This window comes from Mastigoproctus giganteus, chromosome 5 (genome assembly GCF_048544385.1).
Source record: "Mastigoproctus giganteus isolate SK-2022 chromosome 5, ASM4854438v1, whole genome shotgun sequence".
Taxonomy (NCBI): domain Eukaryota; kingdom Metazoa; phylum Arthropoda; class Arachnida; order Uropygi; family Thelyphonidae; genus Mastigoproctus; species Mastigoproctus giganteus.
In genome coordinates, this window is record NC_143579.1 from 122,159,394 (window position 1) to 122,182,803 (window position 23,410).

The window sequence follows — 23,410 nt, forward strand, 5'->3', positions numbered from 1 at the left end:
TCATTCATAAAAAAATTACTATTGTGAAATCAAAAGCATTACTAGGTCTAGATATAGAAATGAAACATAAACTTTGAATGCGTATACACTTTTTGTTGAAGAATGCAAAAAGAGGAATGGTCACACAGATCATAGTCAGTTAGTATGCTTGAGATTCATGTGATATATGCAAACATAATATCTGAGTACTTTAGGGTATGTAATGCATTGTCTGTGATGATTCAGCATCACTGACATGCTTCAGCTATATGCAGTACCTTGCATTTGTCAGTATTAAACTTCAGTTGTCACTTCTCAGCCCATCTGCCTAATTTTCCTAGATCTTGTAAATGTGCCTTCATCAAATATTGTTAATATTTATTGAAAGCAGTAAAGGGGGCCTGGCATTGAACCCAGAGGGACTCCACTAATAACACTAGTCCAAGAGCTGTGCCTCTTTATAACCATCTGCCTTTTCTCACTTTTATCTTCTTCTTTTGATGCCATCTCCTATTGGAAGTTGGTGATCGCCATGTTGTGCTTCTCTCTGTCTTGGGCGAGATGAAACAGATCCTCAGCTGATCCAGTCCAGTTGCAGATGTTTTTCAGCCAAGAAAGTTTCCTCCTCTCTTTCACCCTATTATTACTTGAAGCAATTTATATATCACATTTCTAAGGATAGATCCCAGGTAGGCAATTTTCCTTTTCTTTAGTAAGCTGAACAATTCACATTTTCTTTCTGCTCTTTTTAAAACTTCGATGTTGGTGATTCTGTCTAACCGAAATATTTTTAGTATGCATCCGTAGATCCACTTCAAGGGCCTCTACTTTGTTCATGCTTGATGTTTTCAGCCTCTAAGTTTCAACTCTGTATAATGGTATTGGACTACACATAGCACCTAACGAATTTCAGTCTGCGTGACAGATCTAGAGATTTGTGACACAGCATTGTTCTGTGATTTGTAAAGGCATTTCTTGCAACTTCTATTCTTGCTTTTATTTCTGCTTCCAGATCTAGATCAGCACTTAGCCAATTCAATTTAATTAAATTCCTTAAAGTAAATGGAATTAAATTCTGCAGGTCTTCCTCCAGGCCTCGAGTGCCAAGCGTTTCTAGTGATCAGGCGATTTCTCTGCAATTATAAAGTGATTCCTAAGGTGAAAAAGTGTTACATATATCTAGAGTTAAAAGCTAATTCTCTACTGTGTATATATATACTTAACTTATTTATACATTTCTGTTTTTAAATTGTACTACTTGGGAGCATCAGGTTTGTAGTGACCCCAACCAACCTGCTAGTTATATTTAAACCCAGCCCTGGTATGGATAGCCTTGCGTATAAAATATAAGATACATTTTTTTTTTTTTTTTTTTTTTTTTATGTAAACCGCAAACACGAGAGGTAGTAGAACCTATAGTACTTAGTACCATGCTTGGGTTGGAGGTTGAGAAGACGAAAGAAGATTTGTTGATATTGGACTTGAACTTCTGTAGACTGTAATTTTCAGGAAATACGTATGAAGGAAAGTTTGATTTGATTTAAGAATTCTTGGCGCAAGAGCTACTGCGGCTAAAATGCGCCTGTAAGATTTTATATAATGGTATGAAGGAAGGTTGTTCCAGCAAATGGCAGTTGAATGAATAAACGAGGAAGATGAAAAGTTCATTCTGTGAGGTTGAAGTTGGACAGTAAATGAATGTTGGCTGGTGGCTGCACGTGGTCGGACTGTTTTGAAAGAGAGAGTGGGAATTATAGAAACTGATTCAGAAGAACAGTGCCCATGGAAGTATCTGTAGAAGAGGCATGCAGCAGAAACAGTAAGTCTATGGGAGAGCGAGTGGAGAGACTCTGTTAGAGATGAATCATTAATTAACCTAACTGCCCTCTTCTGAATGGAATCAAGAAGCCTGAAAGAGGTTTTGGGGGCACCACCCCAGATGTGGGAACAATATTCCATCACTGCAAACTCCGATTAGACCTTGGAGCTTTCTGTGCAGAGCCTGTAAGCTGAAGCCCTAGAACCGCCCTTGCAAATCAGAAGACAAAATCAATTACTTTCTTATGCAGCTAAAATAAAATCCTTACCAGGTCACCCCCAACAGAAAACTCGTTTTACATCTGAATGGGAACAACATTATCAACAACAACGAAGAATCAATCAACCTCTGAATTAATCAGGTAATCTCTGCGAGCATGAGATTAAAAAACCTTCTCAGTAGAGAGCTTAACTTGGATAATACAACACCACTGATGAACTAGTCTACACCACCATGGATAATCAGACAGCCTTCATGCAACTTCTCCTTCCACTTTTGGAGCAAACAAACCCTCTCTCATATAAACTGTCAACAGCTGCATGCTGCTTATAAGGCACAATTTTCAGATCATTGCTTTCTATATACAGATGGATCCAAAACTGAATCTCATGTGGGAGCGGCAGTTTACTTTTCTGACATCACATTGGCCCAAAAACTCCCAAAAGACTGCAGCATTTATACTGGAAAACTGCAAGCCATTATGTCAGCACTAAACCAAATCGACCATTCAAGTTCCCAAAACAGCATAATTTTCACTGACTCCCTTAGTTCCATGATGGCAATACAAAATATCAATTCTAACAAACATCCACTACAGCAGAAAATTCAATACAGAGTATGTATCAAAACTCCTTGAACAACGTCGTAATATTAGATTTTGCTGGATCACAAGTCATGTTGGAATACATGGTAACGAGCAAGCAGACAGAGCTGCTAAAGAAGCCAAAAAAAATTTCTGCATCAGAACATATCCCTTTCTTAGACTACAAACAAATTATCCATCACAGTGGGATACATCACTGGCAACAGCAATGGCAAGTACTAACCAATAACAAATTGCATCAGATTAAAAGTTTACTCCAACCATGAAATCCAGCATACAGCAAAATAGACATGATGAAGTGATACTTGCAAGGTTAAGAATAGGACACATGCATTTCAGCCATTCTCATCTTTTGCGAGGAGAGAATTCCCCTCTATGTTCTATCTGTCATACGCAACAAACAGTAGAACATGTACTGATTACTTTTCCAGCTTGTGCAGATGAGTGCCGAAACTGCTTCGAAGAGTTGACAAGCATCACTTCCTCACTCTCAAAACCATACTGGAAGATCGAAAAAATATAACAGATTTTTGTCATTTTCTCAAGAAAATAAATTACTACAATACGAAACTCAAATATGAAACCAAATATTATCTCTGAAGCAAGCTATAATCACTCTGCGACCCTTGGAAACTATTTGGAGCAAAATACGAATAAGAACAAAACTGTTGTATAAAACCCTTCAGGTGCATTTTAGTCACAGTAGCATTTGTGCCAAGAATTCTTAAAGCAGTCAATCAATAAAGCATAAATTCAAATTGAGGAAAGACAGTTGTAGAATAGATGTGTGGAAATTTGCCTTTAGCCAGGTGTGGTTAATTGCTGGAACAAACTTCCACCTGTCGTTATGGAAGGTTTTTTTTTTTTTTGATAGCTTACATACATTGGAGGAACTGGACAAACTTTTAGAGAGAATGGATGTATGAAATTGGGTTTTTTTTTTTTTTTTTGGCTAATGCTACATAAGCTCTTATTTACATCACATGCCACTATTATTGAAGCCTATGACAACTAAAAGTTGATTTATAACAGTACAGGTGCCTCCGTAGCCAGGTGGGAAGGAGCAGCAGTGCATAACACACGCTTCTTGAATAGACTGGGGTTCGATCCCGTCACCACCAAAAACGGAGGATGCGGAAAGGTCAGGGAATGACCACTAGCATATTCCCAGAGCAATATGATGGCCTTAGTTGCTAATGCTCCTAAAAACCAAATAACAAACAACATAACAGTACAATAGAAAAGGTCACAAAAGGATGCCAAAGCAGAGTACAAGAAATCATTGTCTTGAGAGCAAAGAAGGGACAAGGAGTTTTCATGTGAATACAAAAAATAAAAAGGTAAAAAAAAAAAAAAAAAAAAATGGATCAGATTGGAACCTTGCATAATGGAAATGCAGTGAAATTTTCATTACTGTAAAGAATGTCAGAACTAGGGGCCATAAATTCAAATTACAGAATTACAGGGGTTTAGATTAGATTGTAGGAAATTCTTTTAGTCTGCAAATCCTCCATTTCTGGAACAAGTTGCTGTCGCCAATAGTTGAGGGCCGACCGGGCTAGCCGGGTGGGCAAAGTGCCTGCCTGGCAACCCAAAGGTCGCGAGTTTGAATCCCGCCTTGGGCTTGGATCAAAGTACTGTAAAAACCTTGGGAGGTGCATTATGGCCACAGAAGCCGATGCGCCAACAACCACCAAAAAAAAAAAAAAAAAAAAAAGTAGTTGAGGCTGATAGTTTGAATAAATTCAAAGGTACGAGGAGGGAAACATATAATTTGTATTTTCTTATCTACTTTGTTTTTCTTTTTTTTTTTTTTTTGAAAGTGCAGCAAAAGCTTGTGCTTTCTTGCACTATATGGTAATTACTATAATGGGTATGGAAAAATCTTAGATAACACAAAGTTGATGAAGTAATTGCTGATGTATTGAACAGATACTTCACATCAATCTTTATGGACAAAATAACCTTTATAGTAAAGCAGCCATGCAAGTAAAACTGAGCAGTATGAAATTAGCAATATCAAAATTACATATGATTGTTTTTTAGAAAAACTTGTGCCTGAAAGTAAGTAAAGCTCCTGGAGTTGATTGTATGTACTGTAATTTTGAAGGAGGCAGTGAGACACTGTGTTGAACCATTAAAGTTAATTATTTTTTTTATGTGAACTCCGAACACGAGAGGTATTAGAATCTATAGTACTTAGTACCGTGCTTGGGTTGGAGGTTGAGAAGACGAAAGAAGATATTTGTTGACATTGGACTTGAACTTCTGTAGATTGTAATTTTCAGGAAATAGGTATGAAAGAAGGTTGTTCCAGAAAACTGCAGTTGAATGAATAAATGAGGAAGATGAAAAGTTGGTTCTGTGGGTTTGAAGTTGGACAGTAAATGGATGTTGGCTGGTGGCTGCACGTGTTCGGACTGTTTTGAAAGAGAGAGTGGGAATTATAGAAGCCAATCCAGAAGAACAGTGCCCATGAAAGTATCTGTAGAAGAGGCATGCAGCAGAAACAGTATGTCTGTCTGAGAGCGAGTGGAGAGACTGTTAGAGATGATCATTAATTAACCTAACTGCCCTCTTCTGAATGGAATCAAGAAGCCTGAGAGAGGTTTTGGGGGCGCCATCCCAGATGTGGGAACAATATTCAATGGCTGGGCGGATTTGCAATTTATACAGAGTGACCAGCTGTTTGGAAGAAAAGTAATGCCAAGAGTGAAAGAGAAAACCAAGTTTTTTAGATGCAGAGGAAGCAGTATTTGTAATGTGCTTGTGCCAAGAGAGATTAGAAGTCAGGGTAATCCCCAAAAGAGATATATCATTTTGCCTATAAATCAGAGTGTCACTAAAGATAAGTATAGGAGAAGAAGAATCCTTTTTGCGAGATAGAAGACAAGACTGAGTTTTAGAAGGGTTGAAATCAACTAAGTTGTCTTTGCGAAACTGGAGAATTACCTGAAGATCGGTGTTTAAGGAATTGGTAGCAGATTTTCGAGAAATTGAAGCTGATTGAGCAGGACAAGGTTTCTCAAAATGGAAAGTGGAATGCAATGTGCTATCATCGGCAAAACTATGGATAGGATTTCCAGTCAATGGAAGAAGGTCATTAATATACAAGAAGAAAAGAGTAGGGGAAAGAACTGAACCTTGGGGGACACTGGCATTAGTGGAGAAGTTAGAAGACAGAGAGCCATCTACTATCACCCTCAGTGAGCGATCAAGCAGAAAACTGGATAACCAATTACTAAAAACAGTTGGCAAACCGTAAGATGGAAGCTTGTTTAGAAGACCTTTATGCCAAACACGATCGAAAGCCTTTTGAGATGTCAAGAGCAACTACTTGTGTTTCACCGAACCTTTCCATTGAATTAGTCCATAAATGGGTAACATAACTTTACTGTCATTAACCATCGTGCCTTTGTATCATCTGCAAACTTAAACAAAAAGCTAGATACTTTCATCAACATCTATTAATAAATATAGAAAACAACAATGGACTCAGCAGTGAATCCTTAGGAACTGCTTTAATAACAGTACTCCATAACTACCCCAATAACAGTAGTCCAAAATTAGAAAAAATTTCAGCGAAAGGTAAGTAAAGGTCCTAGAGTTGATGGCATATACTGTAATTTTGAAGAAGGCAGCGAGACAGTGCATTGAACCATTAAAGTTAATTATGAAAACATTTCAAGTTGTGGCCTACCTCATTGTCCTTTATAACCCCAGGGGCTCACATCTGGTAATTATGGGCTTGGCACACCCAGGCTGGATATCATCATTCTTTTCTTTCTTGGTGATTCCCTTCCACTTCTGACTCTCTCTCTGTAATTCAGACTTTTTTTTTTTTTTTTTTTGCTTGTGCAGCATAAGTCTCAGGCTTCCTTGCTAATAATAATAATATCAACAATAATGAGATAATCACCTCCTTATCCCTTCTGGCAAAAATTTCTGTATGTCATTGACAAAACCGAAGCTGTCCTAGCAGCTTAAGATCTTCCATTCTTCACTCCCAGGTCTTCCATTCTTCACTATTTGTGGTATGTTATTCCGGGTTAACTGTTACATGCAGTGTTTTGCATTTGTCAATTGCAAACTTCAACTGCCCATCTGCCTAATTTTTCTAGATCTTGTTGCTCTGATTACTGTTATTAAACATCCACCAACCTTTGTATCATCTGCAAACTTAAACAAAAAGCTAGATATACCTTCATCAACATCATTAATAAGTATAGAAAACAATGGGCTCAGCAGTGAACCCTTAGGAACTGCTCTAATAACAGTATTCCAAGAAGAGTAATGTCCATTGATAAGCACCGTCTTCTCGCACTCAACCACTCCTTTATCCATAGCAGAAAGTTCCCCCTAATGCCACGCTCCTCCAATTTGTATAGCAGTCTTTTATGTGGAACAGTGTCAAAAAAACTTTTATGAAATCTTAAGTGATGTCAAAATTATTCTTTGTATCCAGTTCTTTTGTTACTGCATCATTGTATTCATCAGATTGATCAGACAAGATTGACCCTTAACAAATCCATGCTTTAACTGCAGAATGACTGCATTCTTGTCTAGATGTTCTGCATTACTTCTTTAACCAGTCAATCCATAATTTTTCCTGGAAAAGAAGTCAAATTAACAGTTCTCCAATTACCCTTGCCACCTTTGTGGACCATTGTGCTTTATCCCCTTCCTTCTAGTGTTCACAGAAGTAAAGCTGAGTGGTGCCAAAACCATCACAAAATGATCCAGAAAAATCTTCAAAGTTGATGGAACATGAGTGAGTCCTATAAAGAATTGTGTGCTTGGAAAGCAGGTTAACATTATCACAGCACACTCAGCCCTTCAATGAGATGATTGGACATGTGTCAACGGTAGTACAGTGCATATGACCTCACAATATGCGTTACCACAGTTGTGCAGGTGTCCACAAGCCACTGATCACCCGAACTAATTCCACACTCTAGCTTGGTGTTAAGACCCACTGTACTTGAACTATATACCAATGGAAAGCTGTGCTTTGGAATGATGAGTCATGGTACATGGTCTATCAGTCTGACAATGAAGTTTGGTGACAGCAGTGATGGCCTGCAGCTGTTTTCCATGATTTTTCCAGACTTCTTTGAACAAAACCACGAATGTTTGAAGTATGTTTAGATGTTCTGGACAATAACGTGTTACCTATGTTATGGCAATATTTGGGGGAATAATACCTGTATCAGCAGGAAAATGCTTCTTGTCATACTGCTTGTGTTGTGATGGACTGGTTTGAGGACAAGAGCATTTAAAAGTTGGACCAATTCAGGCCCTAACCTCAATCCTATAGAGAACCTGGATGAATTTGATCATCTGGGGGGGGGGAGAGAGAGAGAGAGAGACTGCCCAAAAACAGCTGAATATTGGTCGTAACTTTGAATGGCGGAGGGTGTTCCATGGAGATTGGAGGCTGTGATAAAGGATAAAATGTTCAGCACATGATTTTCCTGTAAATAAAGTTAATTTCTAGATATTCAGCTGTCCAGATTTTAATGGTAGGGCTGTGTGTGTATTTTTTATTTTTCCAGAGTTCCTTTGATTAAAATGATCTGACATATTTTCAGCGATGAAAGATTTAAATAAATGTGAATGTGTTTCAACATTTGTAGACATGTTATTATAATAAAGAGATTTTGTGAAGTAATTCAGTTAAAGCACATTACTAAGTTTGATTTGTTTGTTTTAATTTCTCATATCATTTCTTTTTTTTGAATCACTGGAATGCTTGGCAATTTATGAATTCCTCATACCAGAACTTAGTGTGGGAGGTATTTAGCCAGAAAACAGAACAAAAATTAACTTCTCTTTCTGATTTTCTCTTAATGATCCTATTTGAAGCATCAATTCTTGTAGTTCTGGGTTGTGGTTCAGTTGTCTGGAATCCATGTTGAAAAGTTCAATTTCTATAATCTTATAGTTGTCCAGTTCAACTTCATCAGATATCTGGACTCCAGAAACCTGTGCTATCATACATGCTGCATGAAACTCTTTGACTACTTCAAATAGCCACTCTGTATCAGAAGAACTTCTGATACAGAGTGGCTATCTTACATCAAATTTTTCTCAAATATTCCCTCTGGAATCTGACTCTTGAGATATCCTTCAAAATATTGCTTCCATATCCCAGCAGGCACTGCAGTGTTTCACATGTTACTGTTGTTGAACTATAACATTAAGAAATTCTGTCTGTGAACAGAAGTTCACAGACAGAATTACCCCTTTGGCAACAGGTTCAACCCAGCAGTTTTTGACACACCTCAGAAGGTATCTGAAGCCATTGACAAAATTGCAATTTGTGATCGTCTTACATATGAAATAAACTGTTTCTGGCCAATGATCCCCTGGGAAGGTTTTTCTTTTTCTTTTTATATATATATATATATATATATATATATATATGCCTGGTAAGTGTTCAGTATTTTTTGTAATTTCTTGCAGTTGCTCTTGTTAACTATTGCTGTTGTATATAGACTATTAATGGGTATACTGCTATGTATGTTTGTTACAATAAAATACAAAAAATAAAATAGTCATGATATCAAAGTCCCAAGGCAATTGTTATGGTCAATTGTCTTAATCATAACGATATTATCTGTTTTTGAAGAGGGCACTGTTTGCAACAGTAGCATCCTTGAATCACTGAAATTGTTTGGTGGTTTCTAATCAGTCTGAACAGGAATCTACAAAGAAATTTTAGTTGCTCCAATGTTTGAAAGCATATTGTACCAAGAAACAAACCAGTGGTTTTATTGTAAAATGCAAATGTAGTGAAATTTTATTTTATGTTTTCACAAAATCTAGATTAAAAAAAAAAAAAAAAAAAAACCCTTAAAATTACAAAAATATCTGGTTTCTGAAAGTCAAAGGTTGGCAGCTTTATATTCATTTATTGGGATGGGTAATAATGAAAATGTGTTTGAACATAAAGCTGTGATAAGATTTCTGTGTCAGAGAAATTTTGTCATAGCTTTATGCTCAAATGTATTTTATGATTGATGCATATGAGTCTATTGCATTCAGTTATTTATTTTAAGTGATGTAAATTTATGGATTGCCTTATAGATTATAGGTAATTGTGGATTGCTGGTAATAAATGCATTTTGTACAGTGGGAAAAAACATTCTTAAATATTATTGCGCTATTTAATTAATTTACTGTGTTTATTTATGCTTGTTAGAGACCATATGCAGATTTAAAATTAAAGATGCATTTTTACCCCCATACATTCCTCATAGGTGTTACTTTTGTATCCTATAGGTTTCATAAATTATCCTCAAAACAGTCTTCATTCATTATCTCATTTATCTGGTAAGTAAACTTTTATTTTTAGTATTGCATTTTCCTTCCTTCCCTGCTTGGAATATTGTTTGGTTTCACATGATTTGAGTGTAATTTGTCAACACAATTGTGTCATTGATCAGGTGTCAATTATTATTATTAGCATTGGTGCAAGGAAGCCTAAGGCTTATGCTGCACCAGCCAAAAAAAAAAAAAAAAAAAATCTGAATTACCCAGAGAGAGAGAGAGAGAACAAAAATCAAAAGGGAATCACCAAGAAAAAGAAGAATGATGATATCCAGCTCAGGACCCTGGGTGTTTCAAGCCCATTTGGTTTCCACTCAACAAATGTGAGCCCCTGGGGTTAAATAAGTATGTTCAGATCTAGGTGCCAAGGTAAAAACACCTTGAGTCTATCAAACTCCATATAGGAGTGAATTTTAGTTTAGATGGGGGTTTGGTACTGTGAATGGCTACTTTGACTTAATTACTGCTTCTGAAAGTATGTGATTCTTAAAGAAAGATTTTCAGTGAGCATGTTGCTTAGGCAGGTTTCCCATGGTTATAAGTAGTAGTAGTAGAAGCATGTGATGCAAGAAAACAAGCTTATGTAGCATCAGCCAGAAAAGGGAAAAAAAAAAAAAAAAACATTTCTCACACATCCATTCCCTCTAAATGCTTGTTCAGTTCCTCCTTGAATTTATTTAAGCTACCAACTTCCACAATGATAGATGGAGGTGTGTTCCAGTAATCAACTACCTGCTGGCCAAAGGCAAATTACTGCACGTCTATTCTATAGCTATGTTTCCTCAGGTTTGTAATCTGAGCAAGAGGAAGAATCCCATCAGATTGAGCCTGTCAACCCATTCAAGGCTTTATACACCACAATCAGATCACCTTGCAGGCACCTGGTCTCCAGATGTTGTAATTTGCAGAACTTAAGCCTTTCTTGGTAAGATCACCCTCTTCATCCCCCTCACCAATCTTGTTGCCTTGTTGCTCTTCTCTGTGCTCACTCAAGCAGTTCTACATCGTTCCTAGAAGGAGGCCTCCAGACATGTACACAGTACTTAAGGCATGGCCTGACCATTGCCTTATACAGAGGAATAATTACCTCCTTTTCCTTACTAGCAAAATTCCTGTATATCATTGACAATACCCCATGACCTGCTCTGGCAGCCTGTTTGCACTGATCAGAAAAATTTCATATATGACTGCACAATTACCCCCAGGTCTCTTTCATTCTCCACTACCCTGCATGTAACACCACCCAGTGGGTACATTTCTCTGAGGTTACTTCTACTCACATGCAGTACTTTGCATTTCTCAATGTGGCGCCTCTGTAGCCAGGTGGGCAGGAGCAGCAGTGCATAGCACACGCTTCTTGATTAGACCGGGGTTCGAACCCATGACCACCAAATATGGAGGATGCGGAAAGGTCAGAGAATGACCACCGCATATCCCAAGAGTAATATGGCCTTAGTTGCTAATGCTCCTATAAACCAAATAACAAACTAACAAGCATTTCTCAATGTTAAACTTCTGTTGCCACTTCTCCAGCCCATCTTCCCAACTTTTCTAGATCCTGTTGCAATAGCACTCTGCCAACCTTTGTATCATCTGGAAACTGCGACATTAAGCCTGATATACCTTCATCAATATCAAGTAAGGAATTAACAATTGCTAAATTTAACTTGACAAGTGCATGACATATAAAATGTAATAGTAATTAAGGAATACCTGTATGGTTCTTTTTGGCTGTAGATTTTGTACAACATTATGCAAGTAATAAAAAGCATTTTAATTTTAGAAACAAACTGAACGCTACGCTGATTAATTAAAATTGCGGAGCAGTCAAGTATGGGACATGATACTGCCATGGGGGATGTCTTTGTATGTGTGCGATGCAAGGAGTGTAAGGAGATCAGGCGACAACTCAGCGTTGTTATGGGCCTATATGAGAGCTTGAAGGACAGGGTGGATGCCCTCGAAGGATTACAAGTGAGGGGCCCATCAAGCTCTCAGCTGCCCACACAATGCCAGAGCTTTCACTTGGTCATCGCGCAACACAGCGGCAACCCCCAAGGCAGAATGCGCTGGTCCCAAAGGAACTAGTAGTTGTTGGTGACTCTATTGTCAGGGAAACGGGAAACATGCTTTGTAAAAAGGATAGGTGGAACAGGACCAGGGTATGTCTGCCAGGGGCAAAAGTTGATGACGTTGTAGAGAGGATATCATCTTTTAAGGGCACAAAAGGTGATATAGTTGTACACGTTGGCACTAATGATATTAAGAGTAGGAGACCGGCGGAATTGCTTGACAAGTACAGGTCACTGATGAAAAAAAGCTGTGAATTAGGGTTGAATTTGAAAGTGTCTGCAATTCTGCCCAGACACGATAGGAAGGAGTATATGATGAGAGCCTTGTCGATCAATTTGGCCCTGGAAAGATTGTGCAAGACAAAAGGGGTTAGAACTTTTTTCAACCTGGACTGTACTTGTTAACAGAAGGGACTGCTTCTACAGTGATGGGATACACTTAAATAGAAAGGGTGCAAGAATATTTGCTGATGCTGTCGAGGCAGCATTAGGTGTGTCGGAAAACTGCTAGCTTGGGGGGATACAAGGACTAATAGTTTAACAGTAGCCGTAGGCAGATGTGAAGGTGATTCTTGCACAACTTCTATTAGAATAAGTAACGACCTGGAGCGAGGGGTGTTGGGGGTTTCAGGGACGGATGGCAGTCATCCTGAAATAGGTGGGTATATGGGATGTGTTAGGGTATCTAGGAATAGGAATAGGACCATGTATGCTTGCATGTATACCAATGCTAGAAGTATAGTAAACAAATTTGATGAATTTGAAGTGTTGGTCAAGACATCAAAGGTGGATATTGTTGGGATAGCAGAGATGTGGTGTCACACAGTATAAGGAATGCAGAACTGGAATTTGGGGAGTACAATGTGTACAGAAAGGATAGAAAGGGAGGAGGTGTTATGCTGTTAATTAAGAAAAACATAACATCAAAAGAAGTGCACCCATTTGATATATATGAACAGTGCACTGTTGAGTCAGTTTGGTGTGACATAAGCACTGCGAAAGTAAAAATAAGAGTAGGAGTGTGTTATAAGCCGAATGACTCGAATGAGTACAATGAACAATTACACAGAGAAATAGAGTGGGCCAGTAAATCAGAATGTCTTATAATGGGGGATTTTAACTTCCAGATATTGACTGGAACTTGTGGGTTGGTCACTCACACACTAGTCAGACTTTTGGGGATTTATTGGATGATTGTTTTCTGCAGCAGCATGTTCGAGAGGCAACCAGAGAGAGAGTAATACTCTTGGTCTGGTTAACAGCAGTGATCATTCGTGTATTAAGAATTTGCAGATAAAGGAAACACTAGGTGGCAGTGATCACAGTGTACTGATGTGGGATTTACTTAAAGATATAATTACCATCAGGGGTAAAGTAAAGGGTTTTTGCTTCTGTAAAGGTGAGTACAGTGGTCTCTGAAAGTTTTTAAATTCTGTACAGTGCGATAAACTGACTATGTTACCAACAAAATTCTAAGTTACAAAATTCTAAGTGGGAAGCATTCAAGAAATTAATCGTGGAAGCTACTAAAAGTTTCATACCTATTAAATACCTGTTCAAGGTTTAGGCCTAAATGGTTATCAAATGAACTAATGAGACTCATAACAGAGAAGAAAAATGCATGGGATGCATATAAATTATTAAGTGACTCAGAAGCCTATGGCAGATATAAGCTAGTCTGTAATCAGGTCACAAAGGAGGTTAGGCAGGCGAAGGCAGATTACGAGAAATCCTTGGCAAAAGATGCTAAGAAAAACAGCAAGGATTTCTTTACTTATATAAACTCTAAAAGGAAGGGGATGAATCTGATTGGTTCACTTGATATCTATGGATTGACTGTTGATGATCCTGCCCAGATAGCAAACAAACTGAATGAGTATTTTGCATCTACATTCACACAAGAGGAGTTATTAAGGTTTGGAAATGGCAGAAGGTTATCAAATTGTAGCAGGATACTTAATGATTTTGTAATAACTGAGAGCAAAGTGGAGGAGAAATTGTTGAAGTTAAACATAAGAAAAGCACCTGGGGTGGATGGGATCTATCCAATTATATTAAAGGAGGCGGCAAAGCAACTTAGCAAACCCTTGGCCATAATTATGAGATGGCCATAATTATGAGAGCATCCTTGGACTCGTGGGAGGTTCCCACGGACTGGAGATGTGCAATGTATCCCCAATTCACAAAGGGGGATCGATGGGTGACACGAGTAATTACAGACCAGAATAGTTTAACTTCTGTTCCGGGTAAAATAATGGAGTCACTGGTTAAAGATGCATTGCAGGATCATCTAGACAAGACTGCTGCAATAATTCAGACACAGCATGGGTTTGTTAAGGGAAAGTCTTGTCTGAAAAATTTGATAGGATATTATGATGTGGTTACAAAGAAACTGGATGCAAAAAATAATTTTGATATCATATATTTGGATTTCAGGAAAGCTTTTGACACTGTTGCGCATGAAAGACTATTGTACAAATTGGAGCAGAATAGTATTAAGGGTAAGTTGCTACAATGGATAAAAGGATGGTTAAGTGGGAGAAGACAGAGGGTGGTAATCAATGGGTGCTGCTGCTGCTCTTCGTGGACTAATGTTATTAATGGAGTCCCACAGGGTTCGGTGTTGGGTCCACTGTTGTTTTGTATATTTATCGATGATATTGATGAAGGTATATCAGGCTTAATGTCGAAGTTTGCAGATGATACAAAGGTTGGCAGGGTTGTTAATGACAGTAATGGCAGTGTGCTACTGCAACAGGATCTAGATAATTTGGGCAGATTGGCTAAGAAGTGGCAACTGAAGTTTAACCTTGACAAATGCAAAGTACTGCCTATGGGAAGGAGTAACCCCAGAGAAACGTACCAACTGTGTGGTACTACACTTAAGGTTGTAGAAAATGAAAAAGACCTGGGAGTAATTGTGCAGGCAGATATGAAGTTTTCTGAGCAATGCAGACAGGCTGCCAGAGCAGGTCATGCGGTTTTGTCAATGATATATAGGAATTTTACTAGCAGGGAGAAGGTGATTATTCCTCTGTATAAGGCAATGGTCAGGCCACGCCTTGACTATTGCGTACTGGTCTGGAGGCATCATTTTAGGAAGGATGTAGATTTATTTGAGCATGTACAGAGAAGGGCAACAAGAGTGGTGAGGGCAATGAAGGGATCCTGTTATCAAGAGAGCCTTAAGTTCCTCAAATTGCAGTGGCTGGAGACTAGGCACCTGCGCGGTGATCTGATTGAGGTATATAAGGCCTTGAATGGGTTGAGCATGCTGAATTCTGATGGGATCATTCCACTTGTTCAGATTACGAACCTAAGGGGGCATAACTTCAAATTAAGAAAAGACAGATGTAAAATATATGTGCGGAAATTTGCCTTTAGCCACCGGGTGGTTAATTGCTGGAACAAACTTCCATCTGTCGTTGTAGTTGATAGGTTGAATTAATTTAAGGAGGAACTGGATAGGCATTTGGAGGGAATGGTGTGATGATTTTTTTTTTTTTTGTTGGCTAATTCTGCATAAGCTCATACACATGCTTTCTTGCATCACATGCCGCCAACACCACTACTACCACCACCACTACTTGGTGGAGTTGAACTTAAGCCAATAGTGGAGGAAAGGGACTTGGGTATTACGATACAACCAGACATTAAGTTCTCAAAGCATTGTAGACTTGTTGCAAGAATGGTCCATGGTGTCCTATCGATGATATATCAAACAATTGTGAATAGAGATAAGGATGTCATAATACTATCATATAAGGCTATTGTTAGACCACATTTGAATACACTTGTGTTTAAGTATGGTGACCACACCTAAAGGACATCGTGCTTGTTGAAAGGGTCCAAAGACTGGTAACTCGCTTGGTGTTTTTGGCAAAAGGGTGTCCATACGAGGAAAGACTTGGAATATGTGGTTGCAGTGCTTGGAAACTAGGCACCTTGGTGGAGACTTGATTGAGGTGTTTAAGGCTCTGAGAGGCATAAGCAAAATGAATGAGGACAAAATTTTCACGGTTATAAATGTTTTTAGAAGGAGTCATAATTTCAGTTATGGGGGGGAGATGTTTAGTTTGGATTGCAGGAAGTTGGAATAACTTATCTACATCAGTGGTAGAGGCTGATGTTTGGGGAAATTCAAAAGTCAGCTGGATAATTATCTACGCGATTGAGTGAAACGCATAGGTTGTCTATTTCCTTTTCTTTATCAAGTTTTTTATTATTATTTTTTTTTCTGGTGCAGCACGAGCCATTGGCTTCCTTGCACCATGCAGCCATTGCTAATACTAATACTATTAAAGTTTTATATAACCGTAACACAAGCTCTATAATATAAATGTCTCAAGCATTTTGACTTTCCTCAAAATGATTAATGTAATTAATGTATATCACCTCTTTTAGATAGATAAAAACTTAAAAACTGACTTTCTGGTTCTATTTTATGCAATTATCTCTGTCTGACAAGAAATAGCGTACATATTTATGTGTGGCACTATGGTCATAGTTGCCATTACGCCTAATAAATCCCCAAACAAACAAGCTGGAAATCTGCTGAGGAGGCCTTCATCCTGCAGTGGATTAACAATGGCTGAAGATGATGGTATATGAAATAATGAAAGAAATGTAACTGAAATAAAACTCCAAATCCCTCTCCCAAGGGGCCCACCTCACACTTTAGGAAGTCTTAAACTATCAATATTTTCTAATTTATGGGTTGTGCACGAATACATTGCATTATGCATGTATGAATACAACCATAATTTGAGCTTGATTTAAAATTTATTTTTATAAATTTAAAAATTTTGTCTTTATTATATTAGTTTTTCTTTTCCATTTGAAAATATTATGCTTTATTATATTTGCATTACTACATTTTTTAAAACTTTCATAGCACTCCCTCCCCCTGGAATATAAGAAAGGAAACATAAAATGTGGTTTGCAGGATAGCCTAATTATCTATCTAGTTACATGAAACTATAAATAGTTTCATGTAACTATTTATAGTTTCATGTAACTGCAGGATAAAATCATATTCAAGTTTTTTAGGCTGCCAACTTGACCATGGCAGGTAGTTTTCAAAAGTCTGTTAAACTGACAAGGCCGAGGCACATTTGCCATGTCTCTGTGTGATCAATGTGTTAAATGTTCATACAGGCTCACATCTTCCTTTTGAATGATGGTTAGGCTAAGAGGAACAATTGTGATCCCAGATCCATGTTAACAATTCCATTTTTAAAATAATAGTTCTTTTCATAATTATTGTAGACTGCTTTAGGGTGGAAGCTTTTAATAAGACCAGTAGCATTACCAATGGGTGATTTCACTTTATTTTTAAATCTTTTTTATATCTACTTTAATTTCAAAATTTATTGGCTTTCTTTTGTGTTCGATACATCTATCACTTTTTGTTTTCTCAGCTATTTTCAAGACTATTAAACAAATCCACAGTGAACAAAAGTTGTATGATGACGTAAAAACAACTCACATGTGAACTGAGTGAGAGAATATTTTTACCTCAGTTGTGAGTTGATATCCCTCACACACACACACACACACACACACACACACACACACACACACACACACACACACACACACACACACCACATTCCCATTGACTCAAGTTCATTTCATTCTTCTTCACAGTTCCCATCTTCAGAGTGCATTCATTATTTTGTCAAGAAAAATTCTGATTATTTCTTAACAGAACAGAACCTGTATGCATGGCCATCCATAAATAATTAAAAGATCTCATGTAGTGCTCTTCAGAATTCGAGAATTTTCAAAATTCCGGCAAGGTTAAGGATTTAGTAGGTTTTATCCTATTTGAAATTAAATTTTGATAGATTTTAATGAAATAAGAAGTGTTTTGTTTTTGTTGTTCATTTGTTTCCTTTCATAATATCATTAAAAAGGCCTCTTGCACTGGAATAATCATTATATCATCTTCTATCTTCCTGTATACTCCAGTATCGCTGTGAGTAAATAAATAAATTTGCCATTACTTTGATTTTATTTTATCACTTTTAATGTAGTTTTATAGTTTAAATATATGCATTTATATTAAAGTACTATTTTAATTATACATTGTGATTGTTTCCTTTTTTTATCACAAATTTTGCGACCAAAGAAACAACATTGCTTGATTAATGGGTTTTTTTTTTTTTTTTGTTGGAACTAGATTGCAATTTTTTACAATTGTTGAATGAATATCTGTTATTAATGTATGGAATATACATTATTAATCTATGGACTATACATTATCAATCTTACTTTAGGCAAATCTCCTATGTATACTGGCTTGGATGACAACAATTTGTTAGAAGAGAGTCATTTAGAACAGATTGTACCTTCCCTTAATTCCTCATTGCATTCACCAAAATCTCAGAGCGGACCAGAAAGTGCAGAACGTTATTCAAGGAAAGTGTTTGTAGGAGGGTTGCCTCCGGATATAGATGAAGGTAAATTATATATTTTGAATGAAGATTTTGTATTTGAAGATCTTCAAATAAATAAAACAGTTATTGTCATAGTTTATATTCAGGATGATTACAAGTAAATTCAGGTAAATTACAAGTAAATTCAGGAAATTACAAGTAAAAAAAAAAAAAAAAAATATTTATTATTTATTTTTTATTTATATAGGCTGGCATCGATTAGCGCGATTAATTCGTCCCGTGAGTGCAAAATGGAATGTGTTAATTGAATATAATAATCAATAGGAAAAATTATAATTGGTCCTTGACCTTCTGGAATGTCCATAAAGAATTTTAAAAATACTTTTTAAATAACTTTATAACTGTATACAATATAAAAGATAATGAAAATAATTATGGAATTAAATGTTTATTGCATAAAACAGTGGTTTCCAAACCGTGCGCTGCGGAATATTTTAAATTTTCAAGGGAAATACAGTGATACCTGACATCTGTCGGACACTGCGCGAACTACTAGCTCGAGGTAATTCACAGTTTCAACATTTCTTATTAAGTTAGGTATTTCTTTTGGTCTGGGTGCGCCTTGAAAAAATTACTGATACACTTAGGGCACTGTGAACCGAGAAAGTTTGGGAACCTCTGAGACATAAAATACACAATGAAGCAATGACTGTTGCGGAAATATTTGGACAGTGTCGACTTTCTCTTTTCATCAATCAATTTCCGATAGCCGACAACAATGTTCTCTGGGCCCTGGCGAAATAAATATCACAAAGAACCTCACCGCCTTCTGTTTGAGGTTTTCTGCGATACGAAAGATTTCATCTAGTTCTTTTACCGTTACCTTCTTCGCAGTAACATTTTCATCTGGCTCATTTAAAAATTATAATTTTTAAATGAGCAGTGTGCATTGACTTTATTAGCAGAGGACAAACAAATAACACGTCTTCTTCTGATGGTTGATGGAACACACCGAAGCTGGCAGCAGGCAAATGTTTGTTTATTGCCCCTCCAACTCACAGTAAGCTTAATGCGTGATTCAAATCTTTTTCAGCTATTGCATAAAAAAAAAAATCCCGTTAATTGGAAATTTGCATTGTGTGAAGTGAAAAGTTGAATAACTTTTTCAAATAGCAGTAACTTCCCTATCTCTTCCATCATGCAGTATGATGAACGTCGTGGCGAGATCCAATATTCCTTACATTTTGAGGGTACAGCTCTAAAACAGTGTTTGCAGGCCGGCTGCTAGTTAGTACACCAGACCAAACCTATTGGTAATTCTCTAGGAGGCTTCTGGATCAGCTAGTGTATAATCTTGCTACCTCTACTCTGCCAGATAGTGACTGGAGGGAGTCCGAGTAGTCTGTATGCAGGGAGCATTGTCGAGGCCACGTTATGTCAAGGATCTGGATATATTCTTACCATGTGTACGCCATATCCAAAAATTTAATTACTTCATACAGCATGTCCCACCCACTTTTTCTTACTATTGAATACATCATGAATTGTCAAACTAATAGAGCAAGCTTATCTGCAAAAAGATCTAAACCTCCCAAGCACTTCCAAATTCATTTCACAAATATACGTGGTCTCAATTCTAATCTCAACGATGTCCATTTCCACTTGCAGTCTGCCAAACCCAATTTACTTTTTCTGACAGAATCTCAGTTATTGGTTGATTCAACTATTGCTCATCTCAGATGCCCAAATTATTTGCTGTATAATTCCTTTCGCCTCAAAGGTGGTACTTGTGCATATGTCCGTTCTGATATTCCCTGTCAGAGACTTGGCAATTTGGAATCCCCTCTCTTTGATCTTCTCTGGCTTAAAATCTCTCTACCTCATTGTGTCAAATTCATCTGTTGTCTCTACCGTTCTCCCAACTCCACTAATCACTGGGAGCTCTTTGACTTCCTCTCTCTTTGCAACTTGACTTTCTGCAGTCCAACTTTCCTTGGCGCCTCCGTAGCCAGGTGGGAAGGAGCAGCTGTGCGTAGCACACGCTTCTTGATTAGACCGGGGTTCGAGCCCGTCACCACCAAATACAGAGGATGCTGTGAAGGTCAGGGAATGACCACCGCATATCCCGGAGCAGTATGGCCTTAGTTGCTAATTCTCCTAAAAAAAAAAAAAAAACCAAACCAACTTTCCTAACAGTGAGGTAATTTTCCTTGGTGATTAAATGTTCGCAACTCCAGCTGGCTTCTGTTTTCTAGTCACACCGACCCAGCTGGTTGAGATGCTGAGGCTTTTGCACAGATTGTTCATTTACCTACAAGAATACTGGACAATCCTAATCATACAGCCAACACGCTTGATCTTTTTCTCACAAACAACCCTTCTAAGTACACGGTCGAAGTGAGAGGTCTTTTAGGCACTTCAGATCACAACTTGGTGATTGTCTCTTCTCCAGTGGAGCCTTTATCTCATGGCTATTCCCAACCTAGTGTTGTTTGGCATTACAAGAATGCAAAATGGGATGACCTGCAAGATTTCTTTTCTTTAGTCGGATTACTGTTTCAAAACTTCTGATGTTAATGTTTGCTCAGATTGTGTCAGTGAAATTATTCTTGCAGGAATGGAATCCTTTATCCCACACTCCACTTTAAAATCTCATCCTTTATCTAAACCTAGGTTTTCCAATAAATGTGCTAAGGCTGTTCAAGAGAAGAATGTTGCTTGTTTCTATTCTTCAGTTTCATTTTCTGCCTACACCAAAGCTCACAACGATTGCACCGATTAAATAGTCCAAACTAGAGTTTGAACAGGCTAAGAGTAGAAAACTTGCTTCTTGCCCTAATGGTAGCCGAGCATTCTGGTCTCTTGCCAAAGCTATTGGCTGCAACTTTTGCCCATCTCTGTCCAAACCAGATGGTTCTGTTGTCACTTCAGCCAAAGATAAAGCTGACCTGTTAATTCTCCTAATCTCATGTATATATATACTCATGTATTAATGATCTTGGTAAAACACCTCCCACCATTCCCAACACGCTCCATTCAATGCCTCCTGTTGTCTTCCGCCAAAAGGATGTCAAAAGGATTTTGACGAATCTTGATGCTAAGAAAGCTCCAGTTCCCGATGGTATTTCTCCACTTGTTTTCAAAACCTGTTCTCCTGAATTTATTCCTGTTCTTTGCCGCCTTTTTTCACTTTCTTATTCCAAAGGTGTTTTTCCTTCTGCATATAAATTTGCTCATATCCAGTCAGTTCCTAAAAAGGGTGACAAATCCCTCCCATCCATTTATCATCCCATTGCAATTACTTGTATTCTTTCTAAAGTAATGGAGAAATCAATTAACTGCCAACTCTTAAACTACCTAAAAACCTTCCGTCTGATCAACGATCGCCAGTATGGATTCTGCCAGTGTCGATCCACTAGTGATATTCTGGCTTACGTACCCATTTATGGACTAATTCAATGGAAAGGTGCCGACTGGCCTAGCCTGGTGGGTAAAAGTGCCTGCCTGCCAACCAAAAGGTCGCGGGTTTGAATCCCGCCTCGGGCTTGGTTCAGAGTACTGCCAAAACCTTGGGAGGTGCATTATAGCCACAGAAGCCGATGCAACAACTACCAAAAAAAAAAAAAAAAAAAAAAAAGGAAAGAAAAAAAAATGGTAAGGTTTGGTGAACACAAGTAGTTGCTCTCTACATCTCAAAGGCTTTCGATGATGTTTGGCATAAATGTCTTCTAAACAAGCTTCCATCTTATGGTTTGCCAACTGTTTTTAGTAATAGGTTATCTAGTTTTCTCTCTGATCGCTCACTGAGGGTGATGATAGATGGCTTTCTGTCTTCTAACTTCTCCACTAATGGCGGTGTCCCCCAAGATTCAGTTCTTTCCCCCACTCTTTTCCTCTTGTATATTAATAACTTTCTTCCATTGACTGGAAATCCTATCCATAGTTTTGCCAATGATAGCACATTGCATTCCACTTTCCATTTTGAGAAACCTTGCCCTGCTCAATCAGCTTCAACTACTCGAAAATCTGCTACCAATTCCTTAAATGCCGACCTTCAGGTAATTCTCCAGTGGGGCAAAGACAGCTTAGTTGATTTCAACCTTTCTAAAACCCAGTCTTGTTTTATATCTTGCAAAAAGGATTCTTCTGCTCCTATGCTTATCTTTAGTGACACTCGGATTTCTAAGCAAAATGATATATCTCTTTTGGAGATTACCCTGACTTCTAATCTCTTTTGGCACAAGCACATCACAAATATTGCTTCCTCTGCATCTAAAAAACTTAGTTTTCTCTTTCGCTCTCGGTGTTACTTTTCTTCCAAACAGCTGCTCTGTATAAATCGCAAATCTGCCCTGGCATGGAATATTGTTCCCACATTTTGGGTGGTGCCCCCAAAACCTCTCTCAGGCTTCTTGATTCTATTCAGAAGAGGGCAATTAGGTTAATTAATGATTCATCTCTAACAGAGTCTCTCCATTCGCTGTCTCATAGACGTACTGTTTCTGCTGCATGCCTCTTCTACAGATACTTCCATGGGCACTGTTCTTCTGAAATTGGCTTCTATAATTCCCACTCTCTCCTTCAAAACAGTCCGAACATGTGCAGCTACCAGCTAACATCCATTTTCCGTCCAACTTCAAACTCGCAGCACCAACTTTTCATCTTCCTCGTTTATTCATTCAACTGCCGTTTTCTGCAACAACCTTCCTTCATACGTATTTCCTGAAAATTAGTCTACAGAAGTTCAAGTCTAATGTCAACAAATATCTTCTTTCGTCTTCTCAACCTCCAACCCAAGCATGGTACTAAGTACTATAGGTTCTAATACCTCTCGTGTTTAGGGTTTACATAAAAAAAAAAAGTGAAAAACGCATTAATCGAACTGGTGTTATGCGAGGCCTGTGTGTGTGTGTCAAAAAAACACAATGTAACTTCAGGAATAAGTTCCTCATATGTAGACAATAAAAATATTGTATATCAACAT

General features: G+C 37.8%; 1 protein-coding gene across 2 annotated transcripts in view; it reads left to right on the top strand.

The window, feature by feature from the left end:
• The window catches only part of LOC150085672 (cytoplasmic polyadenylation element-binding protein 2-like), a 309,051-nt gene that overhangs the window by 65,200 nt on the left and 220,441 nt on the right, over window positions 1–23,410 (top strand). For both annotated transcript variants that reach the window (XM_090374177.1, XM_090374178.1), the window contains exons 3-4: window positions 9,906–9,956; window positions 18,307–18,489. In XM_090374177.1, coding sequence (XP_090230303.1) covers window positions 9,906–9,956; window positions 18,307–18,489 — 234 coding nt within the window. The remainder of the gene's footprint in view (window positions 1–9,905; window positions 9,957–18,306; window positions 18,490–23,410) is intronic.